The 17165-nt window shown below is 37.9% G+C and overlaps 1 protein-coding gene across 1 annotated transcript in view; it reads right to left on the reverse strand.

Annotated features, from left to right (window-relative positions):
* Positions 1 to 189: 189 nt before the first annotated feature.
* MED13 (mediator complex subunit 13) overlaps positions 190 to 17165 on the reverse strand; it is a 58615-nt gene continuing 41639 nt past the window's right edge. The window contains exons 13-30 of the mRNA XM_075168433.1: positions 16217 to 16307; positions 15831 to 16045; positions 15177 to 15373; positions 13036 to 13952; positions 11462 to 11629; positions 10173 to 10396; positions 9417 to 9606; positions 8547 to 9012; positions 7664 to 7883; positions 6830 to 7021; positions 6457 to 6680; positions 5846 to 5988; positions 5466 to 5624; positions 5185 to 5370; positions 4837 to 4985; positions 4425 to 4598; positions 3138 to 3238; positions 190 to 2455 (exon numbers count right to left, since the gene is read on the reverse strand). Coding sequence (XP_075024534.1) covers positions 2323 to 2455; positions 3138 to 3238; positions 4425 to 4598; positions 4837 to 4985; positions 5185 to 5370; positions 5466 to 5624; positions 5846 to 5988; positions 6457 to 6680; positions 6830 to 7021; positions 7664 to 7883; positions 8547 to 9012; positions 9417 to 9606; positions 10173 to 10396; positions 11462 to 11629; positions 13036 to 13952; positions 15177 to 15373; positions 15831 to 16045; positions 16217 to 16307 — 4149 coding nt within the window. The 3' untranslated portion in view covers positions 190 to 2322. The remainder of the gene's footprint in view (positions 2456 to 3137; positions 3239 to 4424; positions 4599 to 4836; positions 4986 to 5184; positions 5371 to 5465; positions 5625 to 5845; positions 5989 to 6456; positions 6681 to 6829; positions 7022 to 7663; positions 7884 to 8546; positions 9013 to 9416; positions 9607 to 10172; positions 10397 to 11461; positions 11630 to 13035; positions 13953 to 15176; positions 15374 to 15830; positions 16046 to 16216; positions 16308 to 17165) is intronic.

The following is a 17165-nucleotide window of genomic DNA, read 5'->3' on the forward strand; positions in this document are numbered from 1 at the left end:
AAGGCTGTGGTCCAGGTAACAGAATACAGTCACACCAATGTTCAGGCAGCTGATCCACTTACCTTTGTGAACACAGGTCAGATTTAACACAAAGAAAGCTATACCAAAACCCAGCCCTTGGAACTTGGCTAACTGAGCCAGGGTTAAAAATGACCACTTAGCAACACAGCTTTTTTTTTTTTTTAAAAAAAAAAAAAAGGACATATGCTTTGAAAATTCCAGTTTTAGGAGCACTTTTCCACTTCAAAAATCTCAGCCAAATGAGAAAACAAACTTTCTGTAAGACAAAAACGTGCTGTTTAATCTGCGGTGCGCTACCATTATCAAGATAAAGCAATGGACAGACCCAGTTTTTAACTCTATTTATCAAAATATGCTAGCTTCTGATTGCACTCATGTTATTGTGAAGAAATGACTGAAAATTTTCATCACCAATTGTACAACTTCTTTATACAAAACCAAAAAAGTTGCTAATATTGTATATACATGATTCAGTGAGACTGTTTATATGAAAAACGATCTCAGGCAGGTATTTTGCATTTACAAAACCTGATTTTCGTTAACACAGAAGTTTTGTAAATGCAAGCGAATTCTTCCTTGTAGGGGATTAACAGCGGGTGCACAAATGGATCTTAAAACTTGCTCCTTTAAAGGTTTAAACCAGCAAGACGGACAGTATTAAGACCCAGGACACGGGTTATCGCAACAGGCTCACGTGAGCACTGCAGGAGTTAAGTTTTTAATCTGGCAGTCAGATGAGGAACCCAGAAAAAGCATATGCAGTTGCTCTTCAGCACCCGTAGGGGCTATTTTAGAGCAGACATTTGGCATGTGCTAGGGGAAAGGAAGGAAACTACTGAGAAAAAATGGTGACTGTAGATAGAGGGAGACGTTTAGGAAAGCCTTGTGATTTGTCAGTCCCTTCCTTAGGGAGGGCTAAGCCTCCTTGGCACATGCCCCAGCCAGAGCCTGAAAACGGGATATGGGGAAGGCCATACACTGATACTTGGGACCTTCACCACAGTGCCAAAAATACATTAAAAAGGAAAATGTTCAGGGTTTGGTGCTGTTTTTTTACTAGTGGAATAAGATCTGAATACCAGAATTCACTGAGAATCTATATACACCACATTTTAGTTAAACACACACCAATCTTAAAGTCAAGATTGACTATTTTTGCATTTGTAAAATGGCTAGAGCTGGGCTAAATTTCAGCCTTACAGGAGACTTTGGATAAGAGTTTTCTGTGTGTTCCGCATCAGATTCATGTTTTATCGCAAATGTGGAAGAAAATAACGCAGTCACCACAGTGCCAAGAATATCTAGGTAACAACAATGCACAATAGATATTCTTGTAATATTAAAACTTGTATACTGAAAATAGATCTGAGAATCTAGCCACAGCCCTGAACCATAACACAAACTTCAATTGAAGAGTTTATTCGTTTTATTCTCACTACAAGTTAAACCACCTACAATATCACTTATATATTGCCATTGTTACTCTGTAAAGGTGTGATATAAAATGCTGTAAGACCCGGTACCTTTTCAATTTATATAAACACAGTGAACTTCATTACTGTACATGTACTCTGCAACTACAGCTTAGCTGTAAATCCCCCACACACAATGGTATGGACATTAACCCCTCTATCCCCATTAAACTGTACATCAAGACAATACAAATTTACTGTCCCCACCCACCCCTTACAAAAAAATAATACTCTAAAAGCAACCTACTGCAACTTTTAATTAAGACGATTACATATATTTTAGACCAATTGCTTTAAAGCAAGAAGGCAGTATAAACCTTCTAGGAAAATTTTTATAAAAGAGGTTAAGAAATATAAGACAATTTATACATTTAAAAACTTACAATAAATAAGAGATGCAGGCATTTTTGAATACTAGGTACTATAATCCAATACAAGAACATCTTGATGTTCCGAAGCCATAGGTTGAAACTTATTGTTCCTCATGTTTCTTCTCATCTCCATGCTTCTAATATTCATTAACCATGACTGGGTACTATGGCTCATTACTCTTCACAAATACTGTGGTTGGGGAAAAATGGTTAATTTTGCTACTAAAAATGTTATAGTACACTTTCTGATCATCATTCTAAAGCGTCCCCCATAGTCGATGACTCAAAGACAGTAGGGCAATAGGTGCCCCTCTCACAAGTCAAAACAATATTTGCTGGAAGTAACAAGATTCATACCCCATCACAAACAACTTGCACTGAGAAGAATTATAACTTAGTCCTGCAGTGAAATATCCCTTTTCCTCATTTTTCGTCTTGCAAAATTCAGATGAAGAAGATCACAGCATATTCATGATAAAGTTATACAACTGATTCAGCACCACAAAATGAATTGGGAGACATGACCGTCTGTCCTGGGTTGCAGGATCACAGGTTAGCCAGGAGAGTGCATTGTACTGTTCCAGAACAAACCTGAAAAGCAAACAAGCTTCCATCAAGCCAACAGTATTTTACAGTCCTAATTTAAATGTAATCCAGTTTCTTTGGTATTAAAAACGTAAAATAGGTTTGCCAACATTCTGAAATAACATGCATTCAGAATTATTACAAGCAGTTCAAAGCTAAACTTTCTTTCAGTGGAGAACTGTCATTTTAATTGTCTATGCTTAATGTCAAGAGGTTCACATATTAAAAAAAAAAAAACACGAAGAAAAAAACCTGACTTTTTCTCAACAAGTGTCCTACATTTACATGAGTCTCTCTAGACTCTTGTACTTCAGCATTTCAGTATTTCACAAGATTGCCATGCAAGATTCTGACTTAACTATAACTATCTTCCACTCATTTATGCACTATCTTCTGTGTTACACCTCAAACACTCTTCTAGCTTGAGGAATTCATTGTCTTTCAAATATTTTCAGTTGTAATCAACACTAATTAGTTAAAGGAGGGCTTAGAGATGTTTGTTTTTAATTGCACTGTTCTGTGATAAAGCCATCTTTTAATCACTCAAAGCACAGCAATTTGTATTGTCTCTGTGACGTACTAAGGATATCAGCAGCGCAAAGAAAAACTAACAGCAAGAAAAATAAAAAAATATGTAGCTTCACTGCAGCAGTATTAAAAATGAAATGCAAGTATCAATCATAAATACCTGAGCACATCAGAAGTTTGATTAGAATCAAGTGGATGGGAGTGTTTACTGTGGAGTAGCTCGTCTGATTGCACTGAAGGCACGTGGAGGTGCAAAGAGGCCTAAGAAAGGAAGAAAGATGCCAGCAGTTACTGCCTGATTCAACTACAGTTTGAATATTTTCTTCCTTCTGTGGTGTGTCCCGTACCTTGCAGTCATCTTCTATTCTCTGACACACAAGCCAAAACAAATCTTATCCTTAGGCCGTCAACAAGTTCAGGAATTATCAATATAAAGGAAATGCAGGCAGATCTCTCCTAAAAGCACAGTGCTAGTAGTGTAATATATTTTAGGAATTTTTTTTTAATCCCTTTGCTACATGAAGTGATTATTAAAAAAAGCAACTCGAGTGGCCCAAGCTGTCTAGTAATATACAGACTTGGAAGTTCAGTTGCTTTCTGTAAGACTGGTCTATTTATATTCCATATATAGAGCTGCTTAGGGTAAATAATAAATCCCCTATTCAAAAAATATGTCGTATACCAAAGCCATAGCTGAGCTTAGGCCAAGAGGAACCGCTAATCCAGACACAAATAAGGCTGAAGAAGATATATCTGTATCATTAGAAAATAAAGCATAGTATTAGAGATGCTAATTTAAGTCAAAAGTGAATAATGTTAATACAGAAAGTTTCTCTGTATACTAATGTAGAGCCTTAAATGTGCCAAGTATGTCTTGACTGTGCCATAAAAAGATAAGGAGATCAGACAATATCCAGACAGATGATAAAATGGCTATCACTTGGCAACAGCCAACATGGAAAACCTAACTTTTATGCTTTCTGCAATACCTAAAGAGATTTTTTTTTTTTTAACCCAGTGTAAATGAGATATTACATTACACTTGTGTACTTGCCTCTCTACCACCGGTCCCCATGTGAGTCAAACATTAACCAGAGATCTGGCTAGAAACTCAACCTATTCTTACAAAATACTGTAGCACAAAGCCAGAAACAGAAAGGAGTCCAGACTACCACGAAGAAACCATCAGAAGAGCAGAACCCTTCAGAACATTTGCTACTTCCATTAATAATTTTTCTTCCCTTAAAAAAAGTGAACATAAAAAGCCAAAGCTCAAAAATTTAAAACCCAACCTCTCTAGAAGCAATAGCAGACATATTCCAAGACACATGCACCGACTTTGTTTTAAACATAGTAATTTTCATAATTCAGATCCCTGCACACTGCACAACTTTCTATGACAGACTGTCCAGAAAGACGGCTGTACAGCCTGCTGAAGTTACAGTACCTTAAGAAACAAGGGACACTGATTTTGTGCTTGAGGACACGCTGACCAAAACCAGTCAGGCAACGGACCTGCTTTGGCAGTTGACACAAAATAACCAAGGGCCAATGGCTGCTGCAGTATATTTGTTACTTCATCGTGAGATTCTGTTGAAAGCAATCGATCTGTGCCTTGACCCTGTAAAACAACAGGCAATGGTTTAACATTAGGAGAGCACAAACTTAATAGAAATGATCTGTAGTTTTCAAAACACAAAGCATTTTGAAATATGCAAGCATTACATGAATCTTGCAAAGACGATCCAACATCCAATTGATTCAAAACATTTCATAGGAACCTTTCATTCCACAAGAGGAAATTAGCAGATGGAGAAAAACAAACAAAACACACACGCAAGTCTGTATTTAATAGTTACCTTGCCCATATCACCTCCATGGGGGTAGTGGGACCCTGGAGAATGTACAGGGGATCCAGTAGGGGATGCAGGAAGAATATTTATAATATCAGGATCAAGATCATCTCCAGTGTCTAACAAGTCAAAGATTCCCATTCCATCTGCTCCATCTTGAAAAAGAACAAGACCAGTGAATTTCTATAGTTTCCCTACGTACAGGATATGACAATGCATTCTGAAATCAAGTGATTTTCCACATAAATCTTGTGGTTCATTAGAATAAACAGACTTATTCTTATTATAGGGGGAGTGACAAGGGGTTTTTTGGTTGGTTTGTTTTTAAAACAAGAAAAAATCCAAGCTACTAACCATTGTTTGTGTTAAAGGCCAGATCCAAGTTTTCAGTGGTGTAAGTTGATGATGCTACTTGCACAGATGCAGATGTGGGAAACACAAGTATATGAGTGCATGATGTGTCCTGTGGGGTATTCAGCTGAGACGTCTGCATATTTAAAGTGGTGCTGCGTCCAAATACAGAGCCGGTCGATACAGAATCTTTGGAAGAGAAATCAAGTATTTCCTTAGTTTTGCTAAACCCAAACTATTAGTTCCCTTCCCAAAAAAGGAGAAAGAGAGAGTTTCTGAAATACCTGGCATAATAATGAAGGACCCCTGTGGTTCCATTGCCACCAAACAAGCACTGAGAATGCTGGGAGAGTCTGCAGCAGAGATACCACACATTCTGCACATGTCTTTTAGTCTCTTACTAAGGGACTGAAGGTTTCGGCGACTCAGCAAACAACTCCAGTCTGAGGATATAAAGCATATAGGTTTGTCTAGAAGAACAGTGCTTGCTGCAGAATACATATTTCACATATAATAGTGTGTGGTGAACCACGTCTGTTAAGTTTCGAATACACAAACGACCTCTAAAATTATTTACGTTTTCTTCCAGAAACAGGGACACTTTATATTATTGAAAAATGAAAGCTTCAAATCAAGTTTTAGACTCTAAAAATGCTAACGTTACCTTTTAATTCCCCATGTCCTATTCTTCCTAAACGGCCTATTACAACTCTCCATGGCAAAGAGCTCATCTGCACAAGTCCCAAGCACCATTCCCAGAGTTTCTGAAGACCAAGTCTGCGGGCAGAGCCCTTTTTCCTGCGAGCTCTAGAATTAAGAAAGAAGGGAAAACAAAGCTAGAACCCATCTGCAACAAGTTTTTATTGCCACATTTGGAACTTCTTATTTGTATTAACCTGAACATTCATAGGACCCAAGAATGTTGGTATTGTAGTACATCAATTGCAACTTCGGTTTGTTTGTTTGTTTGTTTTTAATTAATCACATTCTAACACTGACTCAAAAGCCAGAAGTGGGGGGAGGGAGGGGGGAAGTATGAACACACATACAAAAACACTCAAGAATCACATGAAACCAAATAACATTATTCTAGAAATTTAACTCAAAACAATACGCACATAATATGGAAAATATCCATTTGCTTTAGCTAGTTTTGCAATATAGTGAGTCTAAAAAAGTCAGAGTTATTCTTACAGCATCATAAACAAACTAATTCTTTAAGGCAATGAAAGAAGACATACATGCTAAAAATTAATTTAACAGTTTTATTCTTACCTGTTTGGTACATCAATATTAATTATGCAAGTTTCTAACTGTTCTCCATAGAGATCTGTACAGGATGCAAGAAGCCATCTTTGATCATGAGACAAACAGTAGCCTACAAAAAGTACGTTATACTTCTGGCCAGCTTCTCCAAAAGTTTCTCCTAGTTCTGTTTGCTTGTCCTTTACAGGAGCCAGTATAAAAGGAGGGGTATATAGTCGAATACACTCAGGTCTCTATAAAGACAACAGAACAGACCATGAAGTTTCAGGAAGCAGTTATTCCTAAGAACTCTAGCTAGTCAATGTGAAAGATGCCAGTGATCTAATAAACAGGGACATTTCTCTGATCTGCATATTTACACAACCACATTAACAACACTCACATCAGGGCTCTTAAGAGCAGTTTCCATGGCTAAACCTGGGCCAAAGCCAGTTAATGTTTTCACGTTGGTGGACGTTGGAAGAGGTCTCCGACACTGAGTAAAAGCTGAAAATGCCAAAGATTTTAAATGCTGAGTGTAAATCTGCCGGTCTTCATGTTTCACAGGTTGTAGAAGGTACTGACATGGGACAATCTAGAACAGATTACAGAGAGGAAAAAAAAAATTACTGTTTCATCATTAGATTAAAAGGCTTTTGAGATAGTATTTGGGTACACTGCTTTTAGAATTTTACTTTGCAATCAAATTTCTCTGGTTCTTGGGTATCTCCTGCCACTTCTTCCAAAGTTATGCGGGACTTCAAGCAGTTATTGTCATGGAAATTTTCTTCAGAGAAAAAAAGAATTTGTTTAGAAGAGAATCTTAACGATTCCTCCAAAGAGATGCCCTCTGTTAACTAGTTTTGCAGCTGCTGACAGCATTACAGTTGGATGTCTATCAGGAAGGAGCACTGTCTAAAGCCCAGCAGCGTCAGGCTGGCACCACAGATTCCAGTGATGGGACAAGCAGCTTTCCCATGCTTCACTCATTGGAGTGGGCCACTACATTTCCTCAGAGATAAGACTGATGAGTTTGGAATCCACTACAGGATTTGGCTTTGGTTAGTAACACCCAAACTGCTCTAAAAACTACGATCTTAGTGATTTAACAGCTGTAGAACCGTAAGTAATGTTTACAAAGCAAATGAAACTTTCACCTTGAGGGCGTTATCACCTCCAAAACACAACCAAAGCCAAAGATACTTTGTTTGGCGTGTTTCTATAACTGTTGGCTCACCTGCACAGAAATTATATTCTTGATGTTAGGAGGAAGAACCTGAACCATCTCTAAAAAGCAGCGCAGAAGTCCAAGTGTCCACAAACTAGACGAGCTACTGTTCTCATCCTTTTTTTCATATGTAAAAGGATCAATTATGTAAACTACAATTGCAGGTGGATAGGTGATAGCATGTGAATCTCCATCTGTAGGGACTCCAACTTTATCACGATCCATAGTGCTGGAAATGAAATTTTGAAACCAGTTACAAAAAGCCGAGTTTCATAAAGATTTATTTTTACTTTAAAATTAAGATCAAATTGTCAAATATTAATCTGAAAGACCTTTGAGTCAACTGCGGTATAAAAAAAACAGTCTTTTTATTTCATTTTTGTATGTGAGCTTATCAGCAACTCAGTATCGCTTGTCTTTTCTTTAGCCTTCTTTATTACAGAAGCTCAACAGCACATAGTTCTATTGCTTCAACTGGGGAACAAGAATACCTATAAGGTCAGTCTCTCAGTAAGAGCTGTCTTTACTACTATAACTTTGATAACAGAAAGCAGAACTTTAAGATGGTGCCAGTTATCTATTCCCCCCCACTTTAAAATATAGAAGTGAGTAGTTTGGTGAATTTTTTCTCTTTAGAGAGAGAAGAAAAAAGAGAAAGTTTATTTTTGTACCACAGCAGACACTGAGATGCAATTAGAACTGCAGCTAAGACTGGAACCAAAAAGTTCAGCTCCACCATGAACGAACTCTCATTCTCCCTAAAAAGCAGCCTGGTGACTAGAAAAGAAATAAAGATTTTTATTGAGGGGACGAGAGCGGCATTAATAGGTTCACACTGGTTGAGCCGAGGGGTTTTTTTAGCCGAAGCAGGTTTGACTCTGCAGTTCATTACCTTTCAGAAACCTCTGGATGGGGCTGTGCAGGCGCTGAAGTAGTATCTCCAGACATCCCTGCTGTTTGCAGTGTTGGCTGTTGCTGCTGTCCTCCTGTTTGCCCATTTTGGACCGTTGCAGCCTGAGCGGGCAGGGAGGCAGAAGTGGTATTGTTCATACTGCTAAAAGGCGGAAATGAAGAAGGCTTGCTTGTTGGTATCCCACTGCCTATGTTGGCAGAAGAGGATGTTGGGGCAGTGGTAGTCAACGTTGAATTAGCTGTAGTAGCTGCAGAAGACATGGCACTGTTTGATGTTGCTGTCATAGTACTACTGGTGGGAGCTGCAGGAGCAGATGATGGAGTGTTAGGATTTCCAGCATTAGCTGTCACTGGGGGCAGAGCAGAGGCCGGCTGGCTGGAGGGAGGGACCAGATTTGTTTGGGAAAGTAAGGTACTGTCCAAAGGCTGAGAAGCAAGATAAGGACCTAAAACCAGAAAAAAGCATAAATTTTATGTTGCAGCTGTTCTTAAGCATACTTCATCTATATAAGTCTATAGTTTCAACAAAACAGAGAGCAAACCCTTAGCGTATATTTTACTGACAGAAATCACTGCTTCAGAATTTAAGTCACCAATACAAAAAGACAACTGAAGTCCGTATCAGGCAGCCATTCCCTAAAAATACTGCTAGATGATAAGAAGCCATTTTAGCACGTATCTAAATATATGGGGGTTTTGGATTTTTTGTTTTCCCCCCAAGCTTAAAACCAGAAAACTGCAACAAACTATAAGACTCAGTGAATAAATGCAATGATTTCTTCTCCTCTACTGGAATGGAGTAAGTGGTAATTGCATGAAATAAGAAACACTAAAAAAAAAAATTTCATACCCAGCTCATATCTGCAAACTTGGGCATATAGTTTGAGTTTGGAAAATGCTTCACTGTTGGCATTAGCTGTCTGTGAGAACCATTCTGTGACCAGCTTCTCAGAAAGTTTCTTTGAAGCAGTAGGTCCAACTCTCATGATCCCATCAGGCAATAACTTACAGATAGGTCTGTGCTGACCAAGCCTGCATGACTGCAAAGAAGGTAAAATAGAAGATGCAAGATAAGGAATTTGTAAGCCTTAAAAACTGTTAAATATCACACAAAGGAGCATACATATAAAGACAGAGAACTCATAGTTTAGTTATGATATTCCAAAGTAACATTTAATTCTAGAATACTACATCAGTATGCAATGTTTAATAGTGATTTTATGGTTTATTTTCAGGTTTTCCTAAATGCAAGAAAAACAGGTTGATACGCCATCTAATCTTAATCACAATCCGAGAAATACATGCATTTAATTAATTAATTAAATGTAGCTAAAACAATTGAAGTGGCAATACAGAGTTTTACCACTGAGTGGCGTTTATCAGATAAAGACTCTCAAAACAGCTATTACTAAAAGGAATGGTGAGCAGCATGAACAACCCTTATCTTCAAAGTGCCCATTCCTAAAATCTTTTCTAGCAGCTTTCCGGGACAGCATTGTGTGCAAGCGTTTATATCATGAGACAAGCCTGATAAGTAGTTATAAGTATGTATTAGAAATAATCTTTCAAAAATCCATTTCACTGCTAACTGCCATAAATAACATACCTCGTATATTGCAGTCAGATCCCTAAAGAAGCTTTTTGCCCCATTCAGCAGAGCCTCATTCTCAGGGCACACCACAACATAAGCAACATCTCTTTGAGATCCATAAGGTTCCAACATCAGCCTCTCCCAATATGGCAAAGCAAATGGAGACAGCACCAGAAAATCGTAATCATATCCCAACAAAAATGTTGGGATTGGCAGTGGTTCCGGGGACTCATCAGTTCCTGGAAAAGCAAGACACTTTTTCCAATATATTAAGCAGAAAGCTTAAAATTAACACCCTGCTTCTAGGAAACATGAATAGAAAAAACACTAGCCTTCCCAGCATCTAACAGGAAGTAGCACTGATTATAAATGGAATAGTTCTCATTTTAACAGATACAAATGAAAAACCTGCATGTATGATCCAACCCTCTACAAAAAAGCATCAGCTAATTATTGTTATTTGAAATCTCTCAGGGCCTCAAGAAGTTCCACAGTTGTTTAATATTTCTATCAGTATATAGGCATTTAGGAACAGATCTTTACTGTCCAGAGTGATCAAAAAGAGGGGGAAGAAATGTAAATAGTTTAAGCAGATATGTAAAGGACCACAGAAGGGGAAAAAAAAAAACACCAAAACTTAAAAACATGTATTTACATGTATAATTACCATGTTCTAAATATAGCTACAAAAGATCTGCTGGTGAAAGGTAATTCTTCTACTTAGTGGTAAAACTATCTCATATGTTAATGAAGTCAGTTTAAATCCTGAGTGCACAAAAGTTACCTTGTATCTGTAAATATGCATCACGTGTTGGCCACTCCAAATATTTATCATAGACAACACACTGGATAACCTCAGATCTTCAACAGAGTTCTGAAACTACTGAGCAATAAAGCACACTTTTTCAAGCATTTCAAAGCTAGTATTTTTAACGCTATTTTTACAGTAATTAAAGTGGAGTAATTCTTTTGAGTAAAAAAAACCAGAGCAATTACTGTTTTTAACATTAAATCCATCTTGGCAATTTCACTCCCTCACTTGGAGAAGTGTCAAGTGTATATAAACAGTGCAATTGAAGCTGTTAATTTTAAATACACATATCTAATTCATTTACTGTTTTAAGGAATATAAATATTTTCTATTTTTCTAAAGAGAAGAATTCTCCCTGCCTAATAGCTCTTGTTAGTTTAAAGAAAGGTCAAATGCTGTTTAGAATTCCAATAGGCTGAACAGCATCCAGACACTGAGGTTGGTGGACGGATCAAGTGGAGACAAACAGACAGGAGCCTACACAGCAGTTTACCGTAAGAGCCTCTGCCAGCCATTTTGTGAAACTGTTGCCACGTGAGGGGGCCTTGCACACCCCAAGACCGGACTGTTCGCTTTTTCTGAATTGCGTCCTGAAGAACGGGCTGGAGCGAGAGCAGCATACGAAGGATGTCCTGGGAACACTGCATGCTCACATCCACAACTGAAAGGACAAAAAAATTGTCAAGGCCTACTGCAACAACAGGATAAAATAAAGCCCTCCACAAACAACCCAGAATCCTAAACCACCTTGATTTTAAACAAAATCAGTCTCTTCTGAAACGTGGCCATGATATAAAAAGTTAAGCACACAGATTTAGAGTTTCTCCCTCTTCCCCTCTCAGCCACTTATAAAAAACACAAATGGACTTTTTTTTTTTCCTGTGGAATTCTTTCCCCTGAAAGCCTTACCATTTTGTGATTTAAACTAAGGGGAAAAAACCTAAAATAATAATAAAAAAATTACAAACAAGTTGTACAACCCTTAAGTGACAGGATTTTCCCTCCAAATAAAGGAGGGTTCGGCAGACTGCCACCCAGTGCTCGCTTCACAGAAGTTGAGGGAAGCCTCGAACAGTCACAGCCCATTTCATCAGCTTGCCACCACTATGCCATTTAATGTACTGTGTTTAAGAATAAAAAGCTGACACAAAATTTGGTATGGCTATAATTTCATAGACTTCCATTTAAAAGTATCTTTACATCTTTTTATCCAAAATACCAAGGTCACAGTAACACTGAGCCTTCTCCTGGGTGCCTGAAAACATTGATTTATCTATAGCCTGGGCTTTTAAACTTAATCCCCCACTGATACACAGAAACCTAGCTGTGTTTTACTGTTAGTCCTCCTCATCGTCATTAACAACTATGAATCGCAGCTAATGCTATCAAAGTTTCATATTCACTGTTTACCCTGGTAGAGTTGCTATTTGAAAGGACTATTATTGAGAGGAGAAGTATGCAAATACACACACAATAAAGGGTATTCCGTGAGACAGTATATCATTAGTCAGGCCCCAGAAGCAAAAATCCAAGGATCTCTGGCAGATTCAACATACAGTGAAGGCTACAATAATGCTTTATTTGCCACACATGCCATTAAACTACCACCTCCCCCTTAAAGAAGGGGGGAGCCAACTGAATCATAAATCTTGTTTAATTCTACCACAGTAGCCTTGACAATACAGTCACCATTTGAACCACCTACACTTCCTCTGTATACTCATTCCACAGAGCCTCTGTGGATGCAGTCACCAAAAGTTGCTTTAAAAGAATAAGCCTAGTGAAGTGTTGTGGACAGTTACTGTGGTCTTACATTACACTTCAAATTTACATCAGGAATTTACAATTGATGGTAGCCAAGGCCTACACTCTGCTCAGTGTATGGTACCAGCACAGAATGAAAAAGGAATGGTTATTCTGAACACCATTAAAATAGAAGTTTATGCAAGCATGCAGGTGGAAAAAGAGTCTTACGCATCCAATATTCACAAAGGAAAAACATTAAAGAAAAAACTTTAAAAAATTCATAGGTGGACAAATAGAAAATAAGCTGTTTTCAATATTTACCGTTTCTTTTTGACCAGTGGTGCAAGCAAGTAGTTTTCACAAGTGCTTCATCAACTTTCCCTCCTGACATATTGTCCATGAACTGCCGTCCATGTTCCAAGGCTAAGTAGCAGTCATTGCAACAATCCCTTTCTTCTACACGTACCAGGTTGCTAACTGCACCAACTTTGGGAATGGAATCTTGATCTGCTGCTCCAAACGGTGAGAACAAGTTGGTGCATTGATCCTGCAGCAATAGTATTAACTCATCAGGCAGTTTCTCAGGTTCTTTCAGTCCTCCACTGCCATGTTCAACAGAAGTAGCTCTGAGAGCTTCAAAGCGTTTTTCTGCTTCTTTGCCGCACTCCGTATTACGTCCTAGAATATCCAATTCATCTTCAAGAAACAGTCCAGAACTGTTGCCAAATTTTCTATTCATAACAGCACTGAAACCACAGGTACACCTATACTGGGCCTCTTGCGTTGGATCAGGAATGTAAACTCCAACATCAGCACCTTTGATGTTCATATTGCAAACACATATGCAGCAGCTGTCAAAGTTACAGTCTTTGAAGAGATTCATTACAGACTCTGAGAGGATGAGATTCACATAAAGACTGTGTGCCTCTGGAATGGAAGGCACAGTTGCAGGTTCAACAGAATTAAGCGGTCTACATGTTGATGGTGTGGAAGCTGGTGAGTATAAATCAGAGTTCTCATACTTGACTGAACCCTGTGCACTTGCAGGTCCACCAGCTCCACGAGGTGTTCGAGGAGTCCTTGGTGTTCTAGGAGTTGGGAAACGAGGGGTGGAAGGAGAAGGGAGAATTCCAGCTCCGCTGTTACTGGGAGGTGCGCTACTTGGTGGCATTCCAAACGGAGTATGAGTTTGTGGTGTGTATGCAGGGCCATACTCTTGATCCATAGCGCTTCCATCACTAATAGCAGCCACAAGAAGGAAATACTTTAAGTACACAACATACTGGTTTTGAACTTTAAATCTCAAATTTCTAAAGAAGGACCTTCCTAATTAATATTTGCTTTTTTAAACTAGTCTTTCATAATCCACAACAAGATTTTCATTCCCTAAGGAACTTCAAGAGCATTTGTTCTAAATGACTTTGCAGGACTCCCACTGACAGCACTGTTAAAGAATCTTCCCCCGCCTCCTTTCGTCTTTTCCTTTGCACAAAGCTTCCAGGAAACATGTGTGGTTAGAATAAATTATAAATTGTATGCTTGTATGGAGTCTAAAGGACACCTTTTTTGTTCATGTTTTATTTACACGTCGTGTTGACACACACTAAGAAAATATACCAGGTCTATCGACAGCAGATTCAGCTGGATTCACGAGGAAAGTATCACCTGGAAACGTTTAACATTTTCTTTCCTAAGCAGCTGCATATCTCCAAAGACCTATAAGGCTAATGAGACCTGGAAACATACTGCTTATGAATGACCCTAACAGAAGCAACGTCAGTATTTACTCCAAGACTTAATATTCATGTAATTTTATCAATAAATGGATTAGGCAACAAGGAGGCTATGTATTTATACCAGCTACTAATGCAGAAGAGAAAAAGGAATAAATATTTTCTTCAAGAAAAACTGCCAGCAAGACCATCACTACCAAACACAGATTACAGAAATGCCTACTGCAATACTGCTGTTACCAGGCAATGTCACAATGGGCATAGCTTCCAATCAAAGGAAATGTTTTCCTAGTCCCAATACAGGTGAGATTACTACTATTTAAGAAAATAATTTAAGAAACAGAAGCACCACCTACTAAGCCCTTACAGTACCTACAACACCACCGCAAAAACAAGTCCCAAGTTTACATTTATCTTGATTGTTACCATCTTCATTACTTATTAAAACTGGACTTGCACCATTAAGCTTCCCCAAGAAACCTTTAAATGAGAAAATGAATAAAATGTATGCACAGTTAAGAAGCTATTTGAGAAGACAGTCTCTTACAGTGAGGTTTAATTGTAAGGATTTTTTTAAAGGCTCTTGTCAGTTGTATAAACACAATGTGTCTTTACAAATATTTCTCATTACAGAAATTTAGGGCTACAAAAAAAAAATTTAGGGATACTTCCTATAGGTGGATAACTGACCACCTTACAAAGCTTAAACATTTGTAGCACAGGTCATACCCATCTTTGATGAATGGCATGGCAGGTCCTGGAGGAAGTAAATCCAACTTTCCCACAGTCCAACTCTGGCGATAAATGCATTCTTCTGGCAGTTTGATAGGAGGAAGACACTGGCTGGGAAGCGTCTTCAGTGGTGCAAACATGGAACATCCCACTAAAGCTTGACAATTCTCAGGTTTATAAACATAAGAATAATCCTAGAAGTTAGACATGGTAAAGCATCAGCATGAAAATTAGATCACTTCAGCAATTAAAATGCTTCTCAAAAAAATGTGACTAAGTTCAAGCAGTAGTTCTTTAATATTTAATCCTGATATAGCTGCAAAAGAGAAAGTTAGATTTATACACACATCATTCGCACCCCATGGTTCTCCAAAAAGCAATATGCCAACCCAAAACAAACAATGAACTACAATTACTGAATTGCATTCCTTCAGCTTACTAATGGCTAATTATGTATTGCTCTTTCTTGAAGCTTAAGTAGTAAAATACTATATACTACTTACTAGAATGTCCATTACCTACCCCAGTATAATGCAGGACACAAGTTAAAAATTGTACTTAATTTACCGCAGATCCTATTCAGGATTAATTAAAAAACTAAACAATAATCACTAGATTTAATGATTTATCAGGACTATCAGCACTACCTACCTTTATTTCAGCAGGTTTGGGGCTGCAGAAACCCTCATCTACTTCAATTCTGAACTGAGCTCCCACACTAGAGCTATTCCCTTCAAGTACTGTTCCTCCAAGTGTAGTGTCCATACTGCCATATTCCTTATTATTCATGTTCATTGGAGAAAATCCCATAATATGTTGTTCCAATGAAGGTGGAGTTGGATACATTTTATGGAGATCTGCAGTGCCTAATTTCAGATTAGAAGTAGGCTTTAGAGCATGAATACATTTTGAAGTATTTCCTTTGTCTTAAAATTTCAGTACGGCAAATGAAACGTATGTTTCCAAATTCCCACAACATATTAGCAATCAAATGTTTAGAGCTACTATTCTGTTTAGAAAAAACAAACAAAGCTTACTTATGCATGACAGTGGGTCTAGATTTCCTGCTTTTGCCTCTTTGCAGTTAGATTTGTCATCAGCGCCATTCACTGTTCTTTTAGATCCAGGCTAAGAAAGAAAAGAAGTATTGTAATAAAATTACTTCAGATGTGAACACATGTTCATATTTCCTGCTAACAGGAAATTTTATGTGCAGTGGACATACAAAGCTGAGACTTTTTATAATATTTAGAAAAATTAAAATAAATCAGAAGCCCAATGCTAGTAGTTGGGGTTACACTTGTCCTCTCTTAATACTTGTAACTCAGAGAATGCTCTCCCATCAAATCATGATGCTATTAAAATGAAAGACCAGTTATAAAATAACTCTCAGCCTGTTAGCAGACATATTAAAAAAAGCTAAATAGGGCTGCCCACAATCTATCAGAAAAAACATACACACTCCCAAAGCCATGCTAACATTACTGATGTTACCACATGAACAGGAATAGAAAAGATAGAGAAACACAAATCCTGGAACAAGAGGTACAGGGAAGAAAAGCTGTTGAAATTAAAAGAACAAGAGATATATTTTACAATGTTTAGACAGTACTAAAGTCTATAGAAAATAAGAGTCTTCATGTTTAAGAGCAAATACACTTGCTTTATATAATGATGACCTTTGATGGCTATTAAGATCCTTCAGCCCTTACTCAGCTACAGCTCCCATTAAAGTTGATGGGCATTTTGTCTGGGTAAGGGGATTTAGGATTAAGCATGGAACAAAGTACAGTTCAGAAAAGACAACTGATTACAAACAGTATTGAAATAGAAACTAGAAAGATAATGGATTTGGAGCCATCAGAGACTGCAAGAGAAACTGTTCCAAGATAATAGCTGCTGCAATGAAGCAGCTTATTTGGCAGAATGTCCATGTGTTTAAATGCCTCTTCTCTTTCAGAAGTTTTTGTTTTCTTTCAGACTAGT

Source organism: Calonectris borealis, chromosome 19 (genome assembly GCF_964195595.1).
Source record: "Calonectris borealis chromosome 19, bCalBor7.hap1.2, whole genome shotgun sequence".
NCBI classification, from domain to species: domain Eukaryota; kingdom Metazoa; phylum Chordata; class Aves; order Procellariiformes; family Procellariidae; genus Calonectris; species Calonectris borealis.